This window comes from Camellia sinensis, chromosome 7 (genome assembly GCF_055761805.1).
Source record: "Camellia sinensis isolate YWXY chromosome 7, ASM5576180v1, whole genome shotgun sequence".
Lineage (NCBI taxonomy): Eukaryota > Viridiplantae > Streptophyta > Magnoliopsida > Ericales > Theaceae > Camellia > Camellia sinensis.
In genome coordinates, this window is record NC_138967.1 from 67,491,545 (window position 1) to 67,513,032 (window position 21,488).

General features: G+C 39.6%; 1 protein-coding gene across 1 annotated transcript; it reads left to right on the plus strand.

Moving 5' to 3' along the window:
* Positions 1-4,782: 4,782 nt before the first annotated feature.
* LOC145795867 (protein FAR-RED IMPAIRED RESPONSE 1-like) lies at positions 4,783-8,319 on the plus strand. The gene is made up of 4 exons (XM_082880794.1): positions 4,783-4,920; positions 5,006-5,784; positions 7,329-7,540; positions 8,245-8,319. The coding sequence occupies exons 2-4, from the start codon at positions 5,007-5,009 to the stop codon at positions 8,317-8,319; spliced, it is 1,065 nt and encodes a 354-aa protein (XP_082736920.1). The 5' UTR covers positions 4,783-4,920; position 5,006.
* Positions 8,320-21,488: the final 13,169 nt, after the last annotated feature.

The following is a 21,488-nucleotide window of genomic DNA, read 5'->3' on the forward strand; positions in this document are numbered from 1 at the left end:
ATTTTCTGTATAGAGATAACTGCTTTGGGCTATCGGTGGAGGATAGTCGTGATTGTTGTAGACAATGCATGATGATTAGGCAAACGGAAACTAATCACTGAAATGAGTCATTAAGTATGATGATTGAAAGAACACGTTAAATTTATGTGTTGTGTGATGATGTGTATAATTATTGTTTATATGCATTGTGTTGTGTTGGAGGAGATAGGGGATGTACTCCACGGTTTAGGGGAAGATAGGGGATGGACCTCTAAACCGGATATTGTTGGGAGGAGATAGGGGATGGACTCCGTAGATAGAGCTCATATGCTTATCTAGTGATGTATTGACAGAGCTCATATGCTTGTCATTGGAAGTGTGATAGTGCTCATATGCATATCTGTGGAAGTGATGATATAGCTTGTATGCTTATCTGTTGTTGTGTGATATAGCTAGTATGCTTATCTATTATGAAATGGGAAGTGTTTGATATGAGTTACTGTCTCATATGAGTTGTTGGCTAGGTTCTGAGCCATGGTTGTAAATTGAGAATTGAAAGGAACTGGAAAATGAATTGTAACATGGACTTGTATGTCATGAAACTGTAAAGTGTGATAAGAGAAAGTATCAGTGTTGGTCATCTATCAACTGCTAATCTTTTAGTCATTGTTCATATTTGGTTTAGTGTATTTCTATTGGGCTGTGGTTCACCCTATATAGGAATATCATTTTCAGGTGCAGGTAGCATGCCACCTCCAAGGACGTAGCTTGGGAGGCTAGAGGCGGACACACTTTTGTTGTCTTATTTTTGATGTATTACATGTAAATTCAAGCCAAGGGCTTAATGTGTAAATGAGTTAGCACTCTTTTGTTGTAACCAAGTATTAACTTGGAAAGCTGTAAGCCGCAGGGCATTTGCTTTTGTTGATTAACATGTAATAATTTTGTAAAGAACCACTCTGATGAATAGAAGAATGTTTATCTTTATTACCAATACATGTCTCTATTGATGGGTTTAATGTGTTATTTTGAGGGCGTTACAAGAAAAATTTGTCATAAAAAAAGTCAATAATTGTAAGTTTTAGTGACAATTTATAAAAATTATAACAAAAAAAAAGTCACTGATTGTCAGTTTTTAGCAATATATATAAAAAATTGTCTCAAAAAAATTATTTTTAGTGACAATTTATTAAGATTTATTTTCAATAGAACTTAATAGGAATTAAACCTAACTATTAGGACCTATTGGTAGTTTACTCTAATGGTACAACCGTAAACCCAATGATATATAATAGAAATAAGGATATAACCGTAAACTCAATTTCTAAATAATATATTAAATCTACCTTTTCAAAATCAATGGGACTAATTGATCTATAAAAAAAATTTGAGACTAAACATATCACCATTTCTTAAGATGAGATTTATAGATAAATTTTTCTTAGTATTAATACTTTTTATATTTTAAAATAAAAATAATTATAATTAATTTAATCATTTAAGTACGCTTTAATTTATTCGAGACTAGTAGTTCAGATTTTAAAATTAATTATTTACTTAACTAGTAATACATAATGTAGATACTAAACAAGGAAATCAAAAAATCTGTAAACTCAATTAGTCCAGAGCAATCCGGTAGGTTTAGTTTGGTTTTTTAATTCGTAATTTGGTGTTGATTTAGAAAATTAGGGAATCGGTCTTCGCTAATTGGCTCTGGATTTAGGTCTATGTTTCTTTATTTGAACCGAATCAGACCGTATAACTTAAACCATATATTTATTTGCTAAATATTATGTTTGTTTAAGTTAATGGTAGAACAATGTGCATGTTATGTTTTGAAAGTTTATATTTCGAAAAATCATGACAGATTAATGTTGAACAATGTTTGCTTAATATTATATTTTTGCTTCACTAGTGAATATTGTGAGAGTAGCTTGTTTGATGGACATGTTATTATTATTTTTTAAAATTTATGATAGATTGAATCTTTTTGAAAATATTATATGATTTTTTTTTGTAAACAGATTATGTGAAACCATAGTTCCAGACTGAATCAAACCATGTTTAAATGATTTGGTTCAGATTGGTTCCATGATTTTTATGGTTTGGTTTAGTTCTAATTTTTATGAAACTGTAGACAATGAATTGATCCTGATTTCATTCCTAATCCATCCAAATCAGACGATGCTCACCCTTAGTAGACACCCCATTTGATTAATTCTATGACTATGGCATCCTGAGTGTTTTCCAATAATGAAATAGTATTCAGATAAATATATTTAATCATAATACAACGAATTAAACACAATTGAAAATAAGAACACAATCACTACGAATGGCTAAAAAATTAATCTAACAACACGGATGCCTTAATCGAATCTATGGCACTGATACCTTTTAAGATGATAAACTAGACTAGGCTAATTGCTAAATGACACGAATTTCGATTTGAATTATGTCTTAGTTGATTGGTTTGGGTGTGTGTTTGAGCTTCTTCATGGCTTTTTTTTTCTTATAACTTCTAAGACCTCTTGGAAGTCAAGCATGACCTTTTGAAAATCAGGAATGACCTGCTGGAATATCTCAACCACTTCTTTTTAGTGAGGGTGTTAGGATGACTCTATAGTTGCCACATGTCCCAACTAATCCTCATTTTCAGGGCTTATGTTTGGAGTGCTCCTTAAGAATAAGGGTTCTTCAAATCTCAGTCGTTGGGTGGAGGGCATAGGCCTTGTATGGCTACCAAGTGTTCTCTTCTAGTCAAAGTTATCCCATAAATATAGGAAGTGTTGAAGAAGTTTGAATTCTAGTCCTTGGATGAAAAGCTAATAGAGGTTCCTCCTAATTTGGATGAAGGCCAACTCTTATAGTATCTATTTAATACATGTAAATATATATATATATATAGATAGATGGAGAAGAAATTACAGGAAAGTGGGACACAAAAAAAATTAGGGGTGAGTAGCGGATATATCGATCCGTCCAAATCGACCAAACCGAACCAATCTGCCTCATTTTGGACGGATGCGTGATGACAAGCGAACGGTTGCGGATTGATTTTTTCCAATCCGCCTAGTTTTGGATGGAGGACGGATTTGAGGTTCATTTGGCCGCAATCGAACCGCCAAACCGCTGAGCATCCCTAGTAATTTGTAAGATTTTGTGTTTTCAATTTGTTTATATATTCTATTTGTGTTTTCAATTGAAAAAGAGTTTAAATATTCTGTTGATTATATTATGTTGAAAAAGAATTTTCAACTTAAACATATTTTTTGACTTGAAAAAAATAAATGTATTATTTATCTATATATTTTAGTTTTTAAATCTAACTCTAAAAATAATAATTAAAAAAGATTATACATGCTTGTTGGTTTTTGTTTTTAAAAATAGATATAGATGTAACAATATAGAAGCATACAATCTCTACTATTGCTTTGTTCATGATTTTGATGATTTGAATTGTTTTTGTATTTAAAGAACCACAGATTATAATACTTTATGTGGATGAGGCATGATGTGATTGTAATATGTGGATAAAATTTCAAACTTTCTTTCTTTGGATGATGCATGCAGTGATTGTAATACTTTGTTAAGTCATTGACTGTAATTTTTTTTTTTGAGAAAGTGCACAAGTTGAATTATGTTGAAAATTTATAAAATTTTAAACCATCAAATCGATTCGCATCTATCTGCCAATCCGCTCAATCCACATCCGTCGGATTGGCGGACGGATGCAGATTGATTTTCTCCAATCCGCCAATTTGACAGACGGATGGTAGATTGAAAGTTCCGTAGCCGCAATCGACTGGCACCCACTCCTAAAAAAAATTACAAAAACATGTAAAACACAAGTGATTTTGTGATAGAGTACATGTAAAAAATTAAAAGAGTGCAAATGTGATTTGCAAGTTTTCATATTTGTGTAAAAAAAAAAAATTTGTCCCAGTTAAATGTAATTCCCCCATATATATACATATATATATATATATATATGTATATTAAAATAGGATGTGATCTCCATGATTACACCTCATCCCAAATATTTTAGGGTACTTGGGTTGTTACTTTTCACTGACACCCCTTGATTTGACTACATCTTTTAGAAAAAAAAAATGCCTTAGAGATTTTCAAATCTAAAAAATTCACTAACACAATCATATACGACCATTTATTTTCATGACCATCACCACGTGGTATCATCTCATTAGACAACCATTTTTTGACCAAACATCATCCCATAGGGATAGGGATGTCAATGAATAATCTATCTTGTGGGTATTCATGGAGCACCAATCCAAATACATGGATTTTCTTCTTTTTTTCTTATCCATGGGTAGGGTATGTGATATTCTTTAAAGCGTCATGCTTAAGTGTGCAACCCCCTTAAGGTTGCACACCATATGCAACCCAATTGTTAGTCGTTAGATTACAATAATTGATCAAGACCATTGAATTGTTTAATCGTGAAAAAGTTGAAACCGGGGCAACCGGTTAATGCTTGTATTTGCATGATTGCGTCCCACTCACTCTCTGTATTTCGTCTCTATCTCTCTCTGTTCTCCTCTCTGTGTAAGGTTGAGTTAGTGTAACCGTTGATTTCCATTAACAGGGAGAAGCCCCTGTTGGGTTCGTTCCATTGACGAAGCTCTGTAGGGAACAGTATAACGGGCGATTTCCAACAACAACGTAACTAGAAGGCTGTGTTGGTTCCATTGCTGAAGTGAAGCCCTTCTCTCGAACTAAATATGAGGTATGGAGCTGTCTCCCTCTCTCTGTCTCCCTCTCTATCTCTCTGGCCCGTTCACTTCAGCTATTTTCCCTCAACTAAACCCCCATCCTAACTTCAACCGCTCTACGCTTCGCTCCAACGGAAACCCCTCCATTGGCAGCTAACCTTTCTCTTTCTCTTTCTCAAGCGAGTGTTTGTGTTTGCACAAACAGGTAAACCGTGTGAAAATGTCATGTTTGTGTTTGTGTTAACAATTTTCAGCCATCAAGTAATTGTTTGTAGTAATGTCATGTGCAGTATGGCCCCAGCGGAAGTTAAAAGGGAAGGTGATGATTATGACATTCCAAATGAAGCAGATGACATTCGTTTGATGAATGAAAGTCGGGCAGAACCTGATCATGGTTGCGAAGCTGGTCCGAGCAATGAAGAAGCAACCAACATGAACGTTGAAGATGGCGGAGCCGATGTGAAAAAAGAAATGGTTGACGATGCTCATCGCAATGACATGGTTGGTGATGTTGAACGTGCTATTCTGGAACAGAAATTTGATTCGGTCGAAGATGGAGAAGATTTCTACAATGCGTATGCTAAAGCCAAGGGATTTAGTATACGAAAATCCAGATTTAACACAAATAAAGAGGGAAAGGTCGTTAGTAGGCTGTGGTTGTGTTCAAGGGAAGGTCAGAGATTACCAAAATACTTGGACCGTGTTGCTGAGAAGAGTAGAGCTCCCAAGGCACTAACAAGAGTAGGTTGCAAAGCCCAATTTTGCATACGGTACGATGCGGATGCTGGTGAAGGGGGAAAGTATGTTGTGACTCACTTCGTCGCAGACCACAACCATGAATTGGCAGAACAACACTGTGTGATGTATCTGAGGTCACATCGCAGTTTAAACAGCGCTGACAAAGCTCAAGCAATGGCTATGCGCAATGTCGGTGTGAAGACTAGCCAAATCATGGACTATATGGTAAATCAGTCCGGGTTTTATGAGAATGTTGGTTTCATCCGTACGGATCTGCACAACCATATTCAAGCCGAACGTAAAGTAGAAGTTGAGGATGGTGATGCGCAGGGTGCGTTGGTTTACCTATGCGCAAAACTTGATGTTGATGCACATTTTTTTTACAAGTATGATGTGTGTAACGATAACAAGTTACAAAATCTGTTCTGGGCAGATTCGAAATCGCGGGCCGACTGCGCAAAGTTTGGTGATGTGTTGATATTTGACTCAACTTACAGAACCAATGCATACAAGAAACCTTTTGTCATGTTGGCTGGTGTGACTAGCCACTTTAGGACCACGATATTTGCATGTGTTTTGCTAGCTAATGAGACAATTGAGACATACACATGGGTTTTGGAAACATTTATGGAGGCGATGGGCAATAAAGCACCTGTGTCCGTACTGACAGATGGGGATAAGGCGATGCGAGAGGCAATCAGAAGAGTATTTCCAGATGCAAGACATCGATTATGTAATTGGCATCTTGGGAAAAATGCTATTTCAAATGTTCACATAAGTGGCTTTGCACATGCTTTCAAGCAGTGCATGGACATGGAAACGGATGAGACAAAGTTTGAGCATGGCTAGACGACAATGGTCGAAAAATTTGGACTTCAAACCAACAGTTGGGTGTTGGAGACATATGAGAAGCGTCATATGTGGGCTGAGGCATATATGCGTGGACATTTCTTTGCTGGGATGAAGAGCACTCAGCGCTCGGAGTGTATGAATGCTTATTTCAATCCCTTCCTCCAACACAAATTGAAGCTATATGAATTTGTTAGGCACTATGATCGGGCTCTTGCAAGGATAAGGTATAACGAGGCTGGAGATGATGCTGAAACAAATAACACTTTTCCGGTATTGATTACTTCATTGCGAGATATAGAGAGACATGGAGCTGAGCTATTCACCCGAAATATATTTAGAATGTTCCGTGATGAAATCTTAGAAGAGGGGAAGTTGAATGTGAAGGACGTGTTCCCTTTGCCGGATGGTCAGAAATGCTACTATATTCATAAGTACAAAGTGATGGACAAATCATGGATAGTAACACACAGTCCAATGGATGCTGCAATGAGATGTTCTTGCATGAAGTTTGAGTCGTTGGGGCTACCTTGCTGCCACATGATATGTGTTATGAAGCTAAAAATTTAACGCAAATTCCCCCAACTTGTGTGCTGCATAGATGGACAAGGGCTGCAAGCAAGGATGGCCAGCAATGGCCTCAACCCTCAATTGATAGCACTACAACACAGACGGCCCAGTATGGGATATTGTGTTCTTCCTACAACGAAATGTGTTTCTATGCCTCGCAATCAACGGAAGGTTTCAAGGATGCTAGGGATGCATGTCTTTCGATGACGAGTCGGATGAAGGAGTTATATGAGAGGAATTTGAACGGTGGGAATGGAGACAAAGGGAAACATTCATTCCGTCGACAATTTAGAGTAGAAGATCCTGATGTTGTGAAGACAAAAGGGAACCCAGGACGGGCCTCGTCCAACTGTCGAAGACCAAGAAAATGTGGGAATTGCAAATGCATTGGGCACACAAAGCGAACGTGTCCTAAGGTTCGGTTTAGCCGAACAGTGGGTACTAACTCAGATGCAGATACACCCCACATAACTGACCGTGAGTACAATGCGAAATCATTGCCCATTCGCTGCAAAACTGGGTTGGTGGATCCAAGTACACCGCACATTAAGCAACGGCGACTATTTTTCGATGTTTCTCCTGATTCCAAGCAGCCTGTGGGCCAATACGGTAGTGTTGAAGCAGCAGTGTGGAAAAATGATTCGAACACAATTGATGAGGTGAATCAGGTAATTGTATAATTTGTATGATTTACTTATTCCCTTAATTTATTAGGTAGACAGTACTAGCTATTGAAAACACATGGAAATAATGTATGTAGTTTTCATTTTGCACGGATTGCTGTACGTAACGTGTAAATAATTGGTTATGTACAAGGCCACGAGTTGTAAATTTCCCATATTGTTTAGAGTGATGTTGTCATTTGCGTTTGCAGTGACTTGTCATTTTCAAAACTAATTGAAGGTGAGGTGAGATATATATGGGTTGTCTGTGTGTTGTTTTGGGTGGGAAATTGGCTTATGTCTGTATTCCAAGATTCCTATTGCGGGTTGCTTGTTTCTGTTCCATATTTGGTTGGATCTAACTGAAGGGTTTTTTGCGGTGTGGTTTATCAACTAACGATGTATTTCGCTTCGTATTGATTTGTTATGACTTGTGTCGGTAAATTAGTATTATATTTCGAGTAAAATACGAATTTTGTCCAAGTGGGTTTGCAAAATTACATACCAGCACATGCATTTTGTATATAATCCAAGTGGCAGTTAATTTTGGGTGTTACTTGGAGAAAGTAACCCAACGAACTCGTTACTTTATCTCCATGCCGATTGGTATATGAATTACGAGTTACGAACAGGAGTTGTGAAATTATTTAATGTTTACTATGGAAGTATGGGTTTATTGTTAGTAAAATTATGGTGGGCTATGTGGACAGCAACGAAGCAGTAATTTAAAGTTGACAAGTTCAAGAAGAAAATCAAGCAATTGTGGTATTGGTTCAAATGCCTGAAATGGATGAAGACTTCTTTCGATGAACTGATGGTAACAAAGTAGAAAGTAACAAAGTAGAAAGTAGAAAGTAGAAAGTAGAAAGTAAGTTGTTGTGTTGTTTGTAACAAAGTAGAAAGTAGAAGGGAAAAAACTACACAGAAGTTACAATGTAGAAAGTAAGTTGTGTTGTTGTTCGTGTCCTCTCTCTCTGCAAACATTCTGCCCTTTATAGCTATAAAATTCCCACGACCCAATGATCTGCCAATTCTGCAACTGCTTCTGTGCAACTTCTGTAACTGCATGGTCATTTCCGTGTATTGAAACCACATAAAAGCTTCACTTGTACCTGTCGAAGTGCATATAATTGAAGTTGCCACCTGTGCCCAAGTCCTTTTAGCCTTTTCTCGACAGATACAGACTCCCAATTCGTTCATGTTTCCTCTTGGAGGGTGGCCACTAAATCCATGAGCACTGCCAGTAACTGCTCCAGCGTGTAAGTCAGGTGGCATGCAAGATTCAATGTTAGTTGAATGGAGCAGCTGTTGGGAGGATGTGGGAAAAATAGGTGCAAAGAGGAATTTTTAATCTAATATCCAATCAGAATGTAGGTGAAAATATGAGTGAACTTTTTTTTAAAAAAAAGTTGTGTATTTTCGTTACGTAAAATGTAGGACAACAATTGTGTTTAAGTCATTACAATACAGAAAAAGGTTATTTCAAACGTATTTTCAAGTTTACCGACATTGAATATATTTTGATTAAATTACAGGAAAAATTCAATATTTGGCAGAGTTTGATGATTCATAGTCAGGGGCAGTAACAGTGAGTGGCCAAGTGTTGCGGTTCATTGACCCAGTTTGCAAGGATTGTGGTTGTGTTTAGTGGACAATATTCTGTCAATTTTTGTCTCATAATGATGAGGGACATGCCCCACAATGGTGAAAAGGAAGGTCGACAGGGAAGAGTCAATATTTGGCAGAGTGGACTTGAAGATTTGAAGTCAGGGGGCAGTTACAGTCGCAGTTATGGTGTAGACGTGTGGGATCATGCAATGATGGGCCACAAAAACAGTATACGGATATCGAAACCAACGATCTCCGTTCTAGGCATTCCAAGTATACTAAACCTCCACTTCTATCTGTCGATCTCCGTTTCGTTGTGTTTATTTCATGGCCACCAACTGTTTGAAACTTCTGTCGACAGAGCAAGGCTCCTGCTTTGTCTCATGCTTCCTCCTAAAAGTATGCCCAGTAACTCATAATGATGAGGGACATGCCCCACAATGGTGAAACGGAAGGTCGACGGGGAAGAGTCAATATTGGTTTTCAAGGGACTTGAAGATTCGAAGTCAGGGGGCAGTTACAGTGGCAGTTATGGTGTAGACGTGTGGGGATCACGCAATGATGGGCCACAAAAACAGTATACGGATATCAATACTAAACCTCCACTTCTATCTGTCGAGCTCCCTTTTCTTATGTTTATTTCATGGCCACCAACTGTTTTAAACTTCTGTCGACAGAGCAAGGCTCCTACTTTGTCTCATGCTTCCTCCTGAAAGTGTGCCCACTAACTCCATGACTGGTGGTAAAAACTTCCCCTATCACTTCTAGGTGACCCACATGCAGAGAGCCCACTTTCAGGTCGTGGACATTCCTTCAGACTTGGCCACATGCCCTCGATTAAGTGGACCATCTGTCGACAGAGACTGACAAAACTTGGTGCAAACAATGGCCCCCATGTTCAAGTTAAATATTGCGGAAGTGATTGAGACCCCCTCCAATCACCACCTGCACCACCCCCCCCACACACACGTGGGGGCTGCTGATTGGAGAAGGAAAAAAAAATAAGAAATTGAAAAAAAATTAAAAAAAAAGTGGCCAATCAGAGAGAGAGAGGGTCATAGGGGTCCCCCCTTGTGGGGGTCCAAGTCATATGATATTTAACTTCAACGAGGGGGCCATTGTTTGGGCCCAATAGCAAATTTCTTAATACGGGCCCAAAACAAACATAAAGTACAGCCCAATATAAGAGCTTTTAAATATACTGGCCCCATCATAAGCTATAAAAGACCCACCCTTTCAACTTCAAACCACTTCATTTCCCTCTGATTCGAACTCCCCAGATTGTACTCCTTCTTCTCAACCATTGCCGTTCAAAACCAGAGCACCACAAAACCCTAAGCCATGGCGCCGAAAAAATCTCAACCATCTCCATCTGAGGAGAACAATGAAGACCTACTCCGCTTCCCAGACCCTATCAGAGCACGTATCGCTCCTCTAAAATTTGCTGCAACCCTATTGCCCAGCACAAGCTCTGTCGCTAAGGCTACTCTAGGCCCTACCTTCGCGTCTTACTTCCCAGACGAGCTAGCTCCATACTATCCCCTTGGTAATGGTGAGAACCTTCTTCTCAACCAAGCTGGACTCAAGTGGACTAACTGGAATGTCAGCAAAAACCCACTCAGAGGGTGGAGGTCACCAGACTCTGATTGGCGAAGCTGGGCCAGGAGAATTGAAGGTCACGACGCTGAAGTATGGAAGCACCAGGGCATTGTTGAAGCAATTAGACTGTCTACTAAAATTTATGACGTGGAGAAAGGGCTGATTACTGCTGCTGCATGCTTTTGGTCGCAGTCTAGTAACTCCCTACTCCTCAATTTTGGTATGATTTCCCCTACCATCTTAGATGTAGCTCACTTGACTGGTCTCCCAATGTTGGGCAATCCAATTCATGCTCTCCTTGAGCCTCCAAAAGTGACATTTACTTTAAACACTGACATGTGCTATACAGATTTTGCCAAAAAATACCAAGGCAAGCCTGGTTCCCCTGTCGATGACAAAGAAAGAACTGCTTTTTACTTACTTTGGCTTTGTGAGTTTCTTTTTTGTGTCCCTGGGTACAAGATCACGAAAGAATACCTCCCCCTTGCCTTGTGTATGCAAGACGGCCAACTTATGGCTTTAGCCCCTTATCTTCTTGCCACCCTTTACAAGGCCCTATTTTCCTTTGTCGACAAGAAGATTTCTGGCAACTGTGGTGGCCCCTTCTGGCTCTTCCAGGCCTGGTTGTATGCCTATTTGCTTGAGGCACGACCCCCACCACCTAACACCTTGAAACTTGTTTGCTACTCCTATGCTGAGCAACTGCTCACTTATAACAGCCATTCAAAACTCACTTTCACAAATCATCTTACCATGTTTTACAACCTTCCTTCGCAGAGACCTTCCAACTTGTACATGCCATTTCAAAACTTTGAATTCTCCTCCAGTAGACTTCGCTTCCTCTTCACAGACCCTTATGATTTACACAATGAGCAAGTCCAAGAACAAAATGAGAGTTGGAGACACATTCTCACCTCTAGACATGTCTTGGTTGGCTGTTCCATATCCTCCGCCAAGCTATCCAGCTGCAGTTTTGAGACATACTGTCCCAATCAATGGTCCAGGCAATTTGGTCTTTCCTAGGCTATCCCTTATCCTTATTTCCACCTAACCATCTATGAGGAGATTGGGTCCAGAATCTACTTGAAAGATCCTACACAAGCTGAATCCATTCTGACAGAGAACACCAAACTTTTCCAAGATTTTGGCCCCTTCTTCTTCAAACCTGCTTCGGACTGCTCAGCTGCTTTTGACCATTGGTGGGGACTTATGTCTGCCATTATTTTCTGCAAGCCACTTGAAAGCTGCCTTAACGATACTTGTATTCATATTCAGGGTCGCATATCCTCGCCTTCCAAGCTTAAGGCTACAGGTATCCTTCCTTCATATACTTCATATCCCTGACTGTGTCATGCAATTTGTTTTGTTTTTTTCTCTACAACACTAACTTGTTTAACCTTTGACAGCCAAAATTGGGCCTGCTGCTGAACCATTTGTTAGGGACCAACGTAAAGGCAAGGATCCAATGGATGCAACTACTCAGACAAACACCCCCTCAGTTCCGAAATTAATGGCAGACTCTTTCGCAGCCGCGCAGACACAAGCACAGAGAGGAACTACCACCCATACCCCTGCCGAGACAGAGGTCATGGCAAAGAAGAGAGAAGAGCCTTCCACTGCTCCTGCTCTAAGCACAGACCTAAGTGAGTGGGATATCCCTCTCAGCCAAATGGTTGGCCAAACAACATCAAATCCTTCAGGGTAGCTCTACCAAGTAAGCCTTCACTTTACATATTTACAATATCTGAATTTGCATTCACGCCCGACTGATCACTTACTTTTGTGCAGAGAAAAAGAAGGAGATTACTCCTTGCTGCTGCTGATGATGACGATGCTTTCACTTCTCCTCAACACATTCATCAAATTCCCAGTCCAATCAGCAATGTACCCACATAACCCACTGTACAACCAACTCCACCACCACCTGAAGCATTGCAACAAACTTCCTTACAACCTGCTTCACAGTCTTCGCCACAGCAATCCACACAGTCTGCATCACAACATCCTTCCACTTCTCCTCAACACATTGTCCCTTCTATCTCTTACCCTCAACCATTACCATCCAACCCCTCCAATTCCCAAACGTCAAACAAAGAATCACAGAGGATTGAATTTGACATTTCAATCAACAGCTAATCCTCTCCAACAGATGACAACACAAAATCCCCTAAACCAGAAGTTCACCACAACCAAGGTAAATAGAAATACAAATGTTACTGTTCGTTTGGGAAAAAAGAACTTCTCTTTAAGTAACTGGTATTGTTCTCCAATTTACAGGGATGGACATAATACAGGACTCATCTCCACGACCAATGGACGAGACAGAACTTGAAGGTCCTCTTTCCCCTGTTAACAGAACCAGAGAAAGAGCCTCAAGGCGCTGATGCTGCCATTTCATTAGTACCAGAAACAACTCGTCCTGATGCCACAACCACAGCTGAACAAGGCCAACCGTCTGCGTGCACGTTATCAGGACAGGTACTACCATTTCCAACCTCATCCTATTTACTCTTTATTACTTGCAAGCATATATTCTCACCAAACTATTAATGTTCACAGGCCATCGGTCCATGCCAGGATATTTGGGCCGAACTTTCTATTCTTCAACAAGATCTAGACGAAATATCCCCATTACCTCAAAGGCTACATCTGTTTGATGCTGAAACTCAACAAACCTTAACCACCTTCATTAACCTCATTAACACCCCAATTGAAGAAATCATTCTCCACAAACCTGATGAAACCTTGGCCTATCTTTCTGCTGTTGTAAACCTCTCCCCTAATCCTTTCAACCCCATTCAACTAAAGCAATTGGCCAAGATCATCACGGAATGGCCAACCTTTTCAGAGATGGTTCAGACTTGCTCGAAGGATATTCAAACCAATAAGGATTTCCTAAACGAAGCCCACACCATATCTACTTCACTCAAACTCAGCCAGCAAACCTCTGCAGCCATTCTTCAACAACACTCAGCACTTGAACTTGAGAAAGCCAAACTCATGGCAGAACTTGCCTCTGTCCGGCAAAGAAAGGCTCATCTGCAGCAGCAACATGACCAGCTTAATCAAGAAGCAAGGATGATGCTCTCCCAAATTAGACATCGTTCTGCATCCATTCAGACAACTAAAGCTGAGTTGGACCAAGCCCAAGCCATGCTGGCAGATACTCAATCAGAGTGGGGTGTTCTAGCCGTTCTGTTCCCCAAATCCTAGGCAAGTTTATATGTATTCTTTTGTATTGCACAACTAGGAATGATTTGGAAAGGTAGGAATGATTGCCTTTTTAATGATAAGATTGTTGATGGGCCTGAATTGGCTGAGATGGTGAAAGTGAGGGTTGCACTTTGCTGTAAGCAAAGTTATAGAGGCCTACAGTATTCAGTGGACGACATATATTGTATTCTGGATAGTATCAAAGTCTGATTTAGGGGGTGGTGTTTGGTGTTTTTTGCTGCAAGGGTGCAGGAGTTTGGTCAATCTGTGGTATGCAGGATTTTGGTCAGTCTGTGGTATTACCATATCTTCTTGGTGGCTACTTTTGCTCTGCTGTGCTTCAATGTTGCTATGCTTTGCCTTATTTTTGGCTTGTTGCTCTGGCTTAGTTTATGGGGTTAAGCATGCTCATTTTTGGTTGCTGCTCTGCTGTGCTTCAAATCTGCTCTGCTATATGTGTACTCTGCTGCTGCTATATGGGATCAACGAATAGGCTTAAGTCTGCTGCTGTATATTGGCCTTTTTGCAATTGTTTGAATGATGTTTTGGTGTGCTGTATTGGAAGTCTGCTGCTGGATTGGGGAAAGTTATTGGAGGTCTGTTGCGGGCCTTGTTGTAATTGTTGGTCTGCTGCTGTAGTTATTTTTTTTTTTTGGAGGTTGAAGGATCAGGCTCAAGTCTCAATGGAGGTTGAAGGTTCAGGCTCAAGTCTCAACGGTGGCTGTATGGTCTGAAGTTTGTTCATGCTGCCTTGGAGTTTCATCTGGTTGCCCTGTTATGTGGTTTTGTGAGGATGGGCTTGGAGTTACATTCTTATTGCTTTCCTTCTGTTTTTGTTTCTCTTCGTTGGTCTCCAACCTCCTCTTTGTTGATGTATCATTGACACCTTGTATGTGCTTTTTCATCAATACAGTTTTTTGTTTTGCTGAACAAAAAAAAAAAAATTAAATGTCAATACTCTATGTTTTTAATGGTCTGTTGTATGGTTGTTTTTATTTTTTGTGCAATTTTTCACCGTTTGTGCATTGTTATGAAGTAATCAATTCCCCTTCAAAGTGCATTATAGTCACCATTATTTGTTTGTTCTGTGGGCTTTTTTTTGCTTTGTTTTGGACAAAATCATGGCATTCAAAAAAATCGAACAAACATAATTCATGTGGTAAAAGCGAACAAACATTACTACTTTCAACTTGCATTGTTTGTTGGACAAATATCACATTGCACTGGACAAACATTACTATAGTCATTTGAGCAAATATGACATTGCATTGTTTGTTCTGTACTGTATCCATAACATTGGAATTATGTGTATCACATTACGTACAGGCCACGATAAAAGCAAACAAACATTACTACTTTCCCTCGTTTGTTCGAGTCCCAAACATTGGAATTATGTGTACAATCAATACGCGTGGGAAATGGTTGCTGTTATGGTGTGCAACCCCTTAAGGTTGCACACCATATGCAACCAACACAAAAGGTGTAAGTGGAAGGTGTAAACATAAAACAGGACAGCAAACAGAGAGGCGTAAGTGTAAGGTGTAAGTTGCACACTTAAGAAAAGTCCGTGGGAAATTAGTATTATCACAGCTGCGACCTAAAAAGTTGTCACGACAAGCTGATGCAGTAATCTAGTTGTGGTTGGGCATCGAAATTACACTCGTACTGGCAGGCCATGATAAAATCACTGCCCTATTTGTTGTAATTGCAATCAATCACATGCACGAACGATACTCGCCCATCTTTGTATTGTTCACATCCATAACGAAGTCAAGCACCAACTTTCGGCGCACAGAAGGATGAAACTATGTACAGAAAGTGAATAACACAAATCAGGTACAGTTGCAGCGGTAGGGAATAAACGGATTTATTTCGCAATTGGAAATTAAGCGGTACAATGTACCTTGTGTGGACCGCTGGGTATATCAGGCCGCTGCATGTACTTGATCACAAACATCCCACAATCGAAAGTGCTACAAATGAAATGTAACATTCAGTTTCTCGTAAAATATAAGCAGGTTCGTTAAATGAGTGATTCAAGAGTGAAGTCAATGTGACGCAAGGTTTGTGGATTACTCGTCCAGCTGTTGTAATGGCCTTTGTTCTAACATGCGGACCTCAAAGGTACGCATGTCTACAGCATATTCATTTCCAAACTGTAGTTGTAATAAGGCATGCATTGTTTGAACCTGTTGCAGAATGAGACGGTTAGTTTATGTGAAGGATGTGACAGTGTGGAAGTAGATTTGTGAAATTCAGCACGACATACCAACATTTTTGCTGTGTTCAGCTTGTTGGTGTCCAGTGTGGCGGATGCCAATGAGTCAAATAGGTACGCCACACGGTCTACCATATCTATTTTTAGGCACACCCAATGTACTCCTCTATAATTGAAAGGCATGTAAATCTACACATAAACACAAGTGAAGACATTGTTTAGAGGGCATGCGAACATGTAGGCACTTTCATATTTACATTGACATTCAAGTAAATGGGATCGACATTCATATTACCGACGTTCATATTAAATCTACTCGCTTCAATGGGATGGACATTTATATTACCTTCTGACATGTATCAAGCACCCTAGTATATCTGTCATGTCCAAAATATGATTTGACGATATTTTCATGGTTCAGAGGTTGAGTTTTTTGATTTAGTATCAAAGTCTGCATGTTTAGTGTGTAAAGTTCAGTCAGCCAAAGTTTTCTGAAAATATGTCTTCTGCAATACACAACCGACCTAAAACACTTACTTACCGACAAATATACTGGAAAGAACCACGCAGTATGCCTCCCATCTTTGTGTACTTGCCGCTGTCCGTTAGTCAATTGAACCGCGACCAAGTTGATTGGCTGGAACATTGTAACAGACCAGGCAACTTGCGAAATAAGGTTTGCCATTTGTTTAAATGTAATACGAAATAACAATGTCCCTACATGGATATGTCCATCATGCAAATATAGTGGAAATAACATTGTCAGATGCCACGACTTACAGTGTCGGATAGCCATGCCCCTGGTTTCAGCGTGCGCATGTCACGTCGCGTAGCACATTTGCAAGGCATTTCATGCAGATTCATAGACACGACAATGTCCCTACATAAAACGTATACATCAACCAGTAAGAAGCAACCTACAGCCTAGTAAAACTTAAACGTATCTGGCTTAACTCTACAATATAAAATTAGTTTTTTCTGTTGTACAACTATGGCAGATATTCCTTATTCTACTAGGCTCCAATCCAATGAAGATTAGTTTTAAGTTTTTAAAAAACAAAATGAAAAGACAAAGTTTTAGATATTACAACTCATGACATGTCCAATAGTATTTGCTAAAATAATCTGTGAAAATTGAAATGCTCATTTACAGGTCAGCAAGTTAAAAAAAAAAAAACACGTTTTTTACAAACTGGAGCCAACAAAATCCCAAAATGATCAAAATGGAAAATGTAAGCAGAGTAGAAGAAAATAGCTAGGGAAAATTGCACTTCATTATAAGTTTTCAAAAAAATTTGCAAATCATTGGTAAACTTTATTAAGTTTTGTAATTAAAATTATAAAGGTTTCCATGAATTTGTAAATATTTTTGTGAAAATATCAGTGGTTTGCAATTTTCCCAATAGGTACATGTGTGCAGGATAAGACCAAAAGAAGAAAACTTCTGACAGGAAATTTAGCCACTGATCTTTCCGTAGCCCACTGCATTAAATTCAAAGAAAATCCTACATACGACATGGATAAACCCATCATAAACCCATCAAAATCATAGATAATGAAAAATTAAAGAACTGATACCTACAAGAATCAAATAAACATAGCACGACACATGAAAATTGTGGAATTCAAACTTATTTCACAAATACTACGGAACAGGTTGATTACGAGTACTAAACTCATCCGTACCTTTCATTGTTTCAGTCGTCAAGTACAGAGTTAACAACTTCGTCTTGGGTCGCTGATAAAACCTCTCTGCTCTCCAGTGTTATCAAGTCCTTCTATCAATATAAACAATCAAGTAACATCAATTCCTCCTATTAATATAAACAATTAACTAACTCACCACTGTTCAGAAATTTAATTTGCAAAGTACATAACACATCCTTATGCATCTAAAATTGGTGAAGCGATGTGTAACCTGTGAACGGAACCGCTTGTCCAACCTGTGCAGTTTGGACAGGAGTTTGTTCGAAATCTGTAAGACAATTGTACAACATTTGTTACTGCAAACTTGCACTAGAATGACAAATATTAAAATACAACACAAATAATGGTTTTATTATGATCAGTAATGCTGTCGGCATCAATTGGTAATGAAACATACGAAAGGTGAAGTGATGTGGCGACTTGGGAATTTTTCGACAGTAAGTCGAGTACTTATTTTGCTATCGTTGCACGAATGCATATCCCCTACGTCTGTCGCTTCAACACCTCTTCCTCTTCCTCTTCCTCTTCCCTTTCGTGTGCCTGTTACAATTTGTCCCGCTCCCAATGTTTGTGCAACCTTACCAGCAAAAGGATGCACATTGCCTGCTTCTCCTCGCATTGGTGGCAAGGTTTGCAAATCATCAAACGAAGATAAACTCTGTTTTGCAACGTTCTTCATGGACAGAAACTGAACTGAAAGAGATTTGCTTTCTTCGCTTGCGTATGTTTCCTCCAACGCAAGGCCACGGTTGTTGTGCATGTTCCCAACTTCTTGGACGGTACGCAACTGTCCAACGTGCATATCAATTATCTCATTGGACAACATTCCATTCACATAATTGTCCTCCCAATCCACCCCCTGTAAATCTTGAACATTACCCTCATTTGGGCTACCATAATAATTTGGGAAGACCACGCCGCCATCATGCAACTCGACTCCCATGGTAGGGTCAACACCCTTTTCCTCTGAGCGAGCCAATTGTGCTGTTTTCGATAAACCTGCCAGCACTTGCTGCATCATTTGCTTCATTTCAGCAATATGTGTCTGTTTAGTAAACGGTTGTTTCCCAGACAATATAGCTGCAACCAGTTCGTTCAGCATTCCTTTCAGTTCACCAATGCTGGAGGATATGTTAATGTTACAATTTCTTTCAGTCGACTCCACCTAATCACACAAACACATACATTAACCTGGTACAATATTTCATCTTCAAGTAACCTCTGTGAACTGTGTGAAGCATGTGTACTGATTGCTTTTGCTTACCTTTGCATTGTCAATAGCTTCCTTCCCTCAGAAATTGAGCAACATGTCCCTTATTTCCGCATTGCTGTGAAGCACTTGCTTCATGGTTTCCTTCAGTTCACCAATGTCGGTCTCAACCTTGCTCAAACGAACATCATCAATCCGTGGTTTCTATTTGTTATTGACATGGTGTGTGTCAATTGCGTCATCAATGTCGTTGCTTTCCGCTTTTGTTGGATGAAACTCCACCTAACATAGTTGTCAAATCGGGATTCAAATCATAAATGAAAATGGTAATGCACTGAATCGTGAATCGATCTCAACTGTGAATCGTAAAGTTTTCGTCTGCTTTCTTAAGTTGCACACAACATATGTGTACACACTTTACATATTAAATATATCTAATAAAAATTAATTACTCCATTCGTCTGAAATGGAAAAAAAATTTGTTGTAAATGATGCTCATCTGGTGTGGATAAAAACTTCACAGTCGATCCCATGTTTACCACTTTACCTTTTCCCAATTACATAAACAAAGAGAAACTTTCAATTACAAACTAACTAACAATAATTGAACGACAATGTTTTGACCTTTTTACAAGGTTAAAAAACCAAAATCTTCAAGCTTTTCCAAAAATCTGACTTCAGGGCTTAACGAAAATTCATTTTGTAACGGAAGTAGTACATAAAATTGAATTTGTAAGGCTACATCATCGTCCACATGGAAACTTCATGTTTTCCCCCCAAAAGTTCGAGTATTTCAGAGTAAATAGGGAGGGACAAACTGAAAATATGACGTACGCTAAGGAATGGGTCACTGTTTGTCGCTGCTTGTCACCTAGTCATAGGAACACAAATTCTGTCTGTCACCGTTATCCATAACACAGGTGGGGCAATGCTGTCAAATGTGCAGAACGAATGGGTTGATTACCTCATGTTGCTGCAACAATTACTTCCTTCCCATAAGTCGCCTTGTCTCCCGTATTTCGGCATCACCCCAATCATTTAGCCGAGGGATGGAGCGTGTAGTAGCCGACGTACTCTTACAGGGAGGGGCAAAACGATCCAAGTAAAATAGCTGCATTGTAAGGGGGAAAAGATATTTACTATACACTTCCGAGCAAACTAATCCGTATTCGCTAACAATGCATACAACTTACAACACAATCATATGTATGTGTTTATGTGTCTCGATGGCAGAATCCCCATGCAGCTTTCCGGTTAAAAAGATAAGCTTTTTGTGGTTACAAAAAATGTGGCCCGTACAGGTATATTTGTCATGCTGTTCAATAACAGGTAAGTTTGTATTTCGCAACGACTGCCATTTTATTGAACCATATGCACAACAATGGATGAAATATGTAATCGGCATGGTACAAACAAACAACAGTCGATTACATTACCATTAGAAGGAAAACACATCCAGTTACCTCGCGCTGAACTTTCATCTTATACTTCCGAACACCTTTGACAAGGAATTGCAGTGTCACCTTTGCCCAATTACATGCCCCCATACCGGTCACGTCCTTCACGGCATGAACGAACGACAGGCTCAACGTGGTCATTGTGGTAGGACACAACATGGCCCCCAACACGTGCAGCGCAAACTTCCGCCGAAACTCGTCATCCGCACCATCACTCTCAGTCAGATAAACTCTCAACTGGTTCAAAGGAATGATTCCCTTAACAGCTCCAACCTCTTCGTAGATATTGGGATATGCGTCTATTGAACCAGTGAACTGCACGTCATTGCCTTCTGACCGTATACCCAATAAGACATGCACTTCCTCACAGGTGAGCCTCAGGTGGCGGCCATGAACAGTCAACGAACACGTGTCGGGATCGAAGTTCTGGACCAACCATTGGCACATGTTGTGATCTATACGGGTACACTTTAACCCGAGGAGGCCACCGAACCCAATATCAATGACTGCCTGCTTTTGTGCTTCGTTACACCGGTTCACGATATCAACAATTGCCTTCAATGATATGCGGACTTGCATTTTACTCTGCAATGTTATTAACGTGAACATTAATACAAAAAATTAACCAACATTGTGTCGATAGCAGGTCCTCCCCAAATGCAGTTACGAAAACACTAAGCACGTAAGTACCTTTGCAGATTTCTTTGCAAGTTCTTCGTCCAGTTCCTTAGCACTTGCCTTAGCCATGTCCTGAAACCTCTTCTTCTCATCACAGGGGAGTTCCTTCCACCTTTCCCCAATATCCTTTCGGCTTTGTAAGTGTTACACCAACGTGACGCACATACAGGACAAATAGGAGCTGTAAGTCCAAAATAATTGTCACCAAAAGTTGTATCACTCGCAATGTGTGCACATTTTCTGGTATTTACATATGTTTGCACA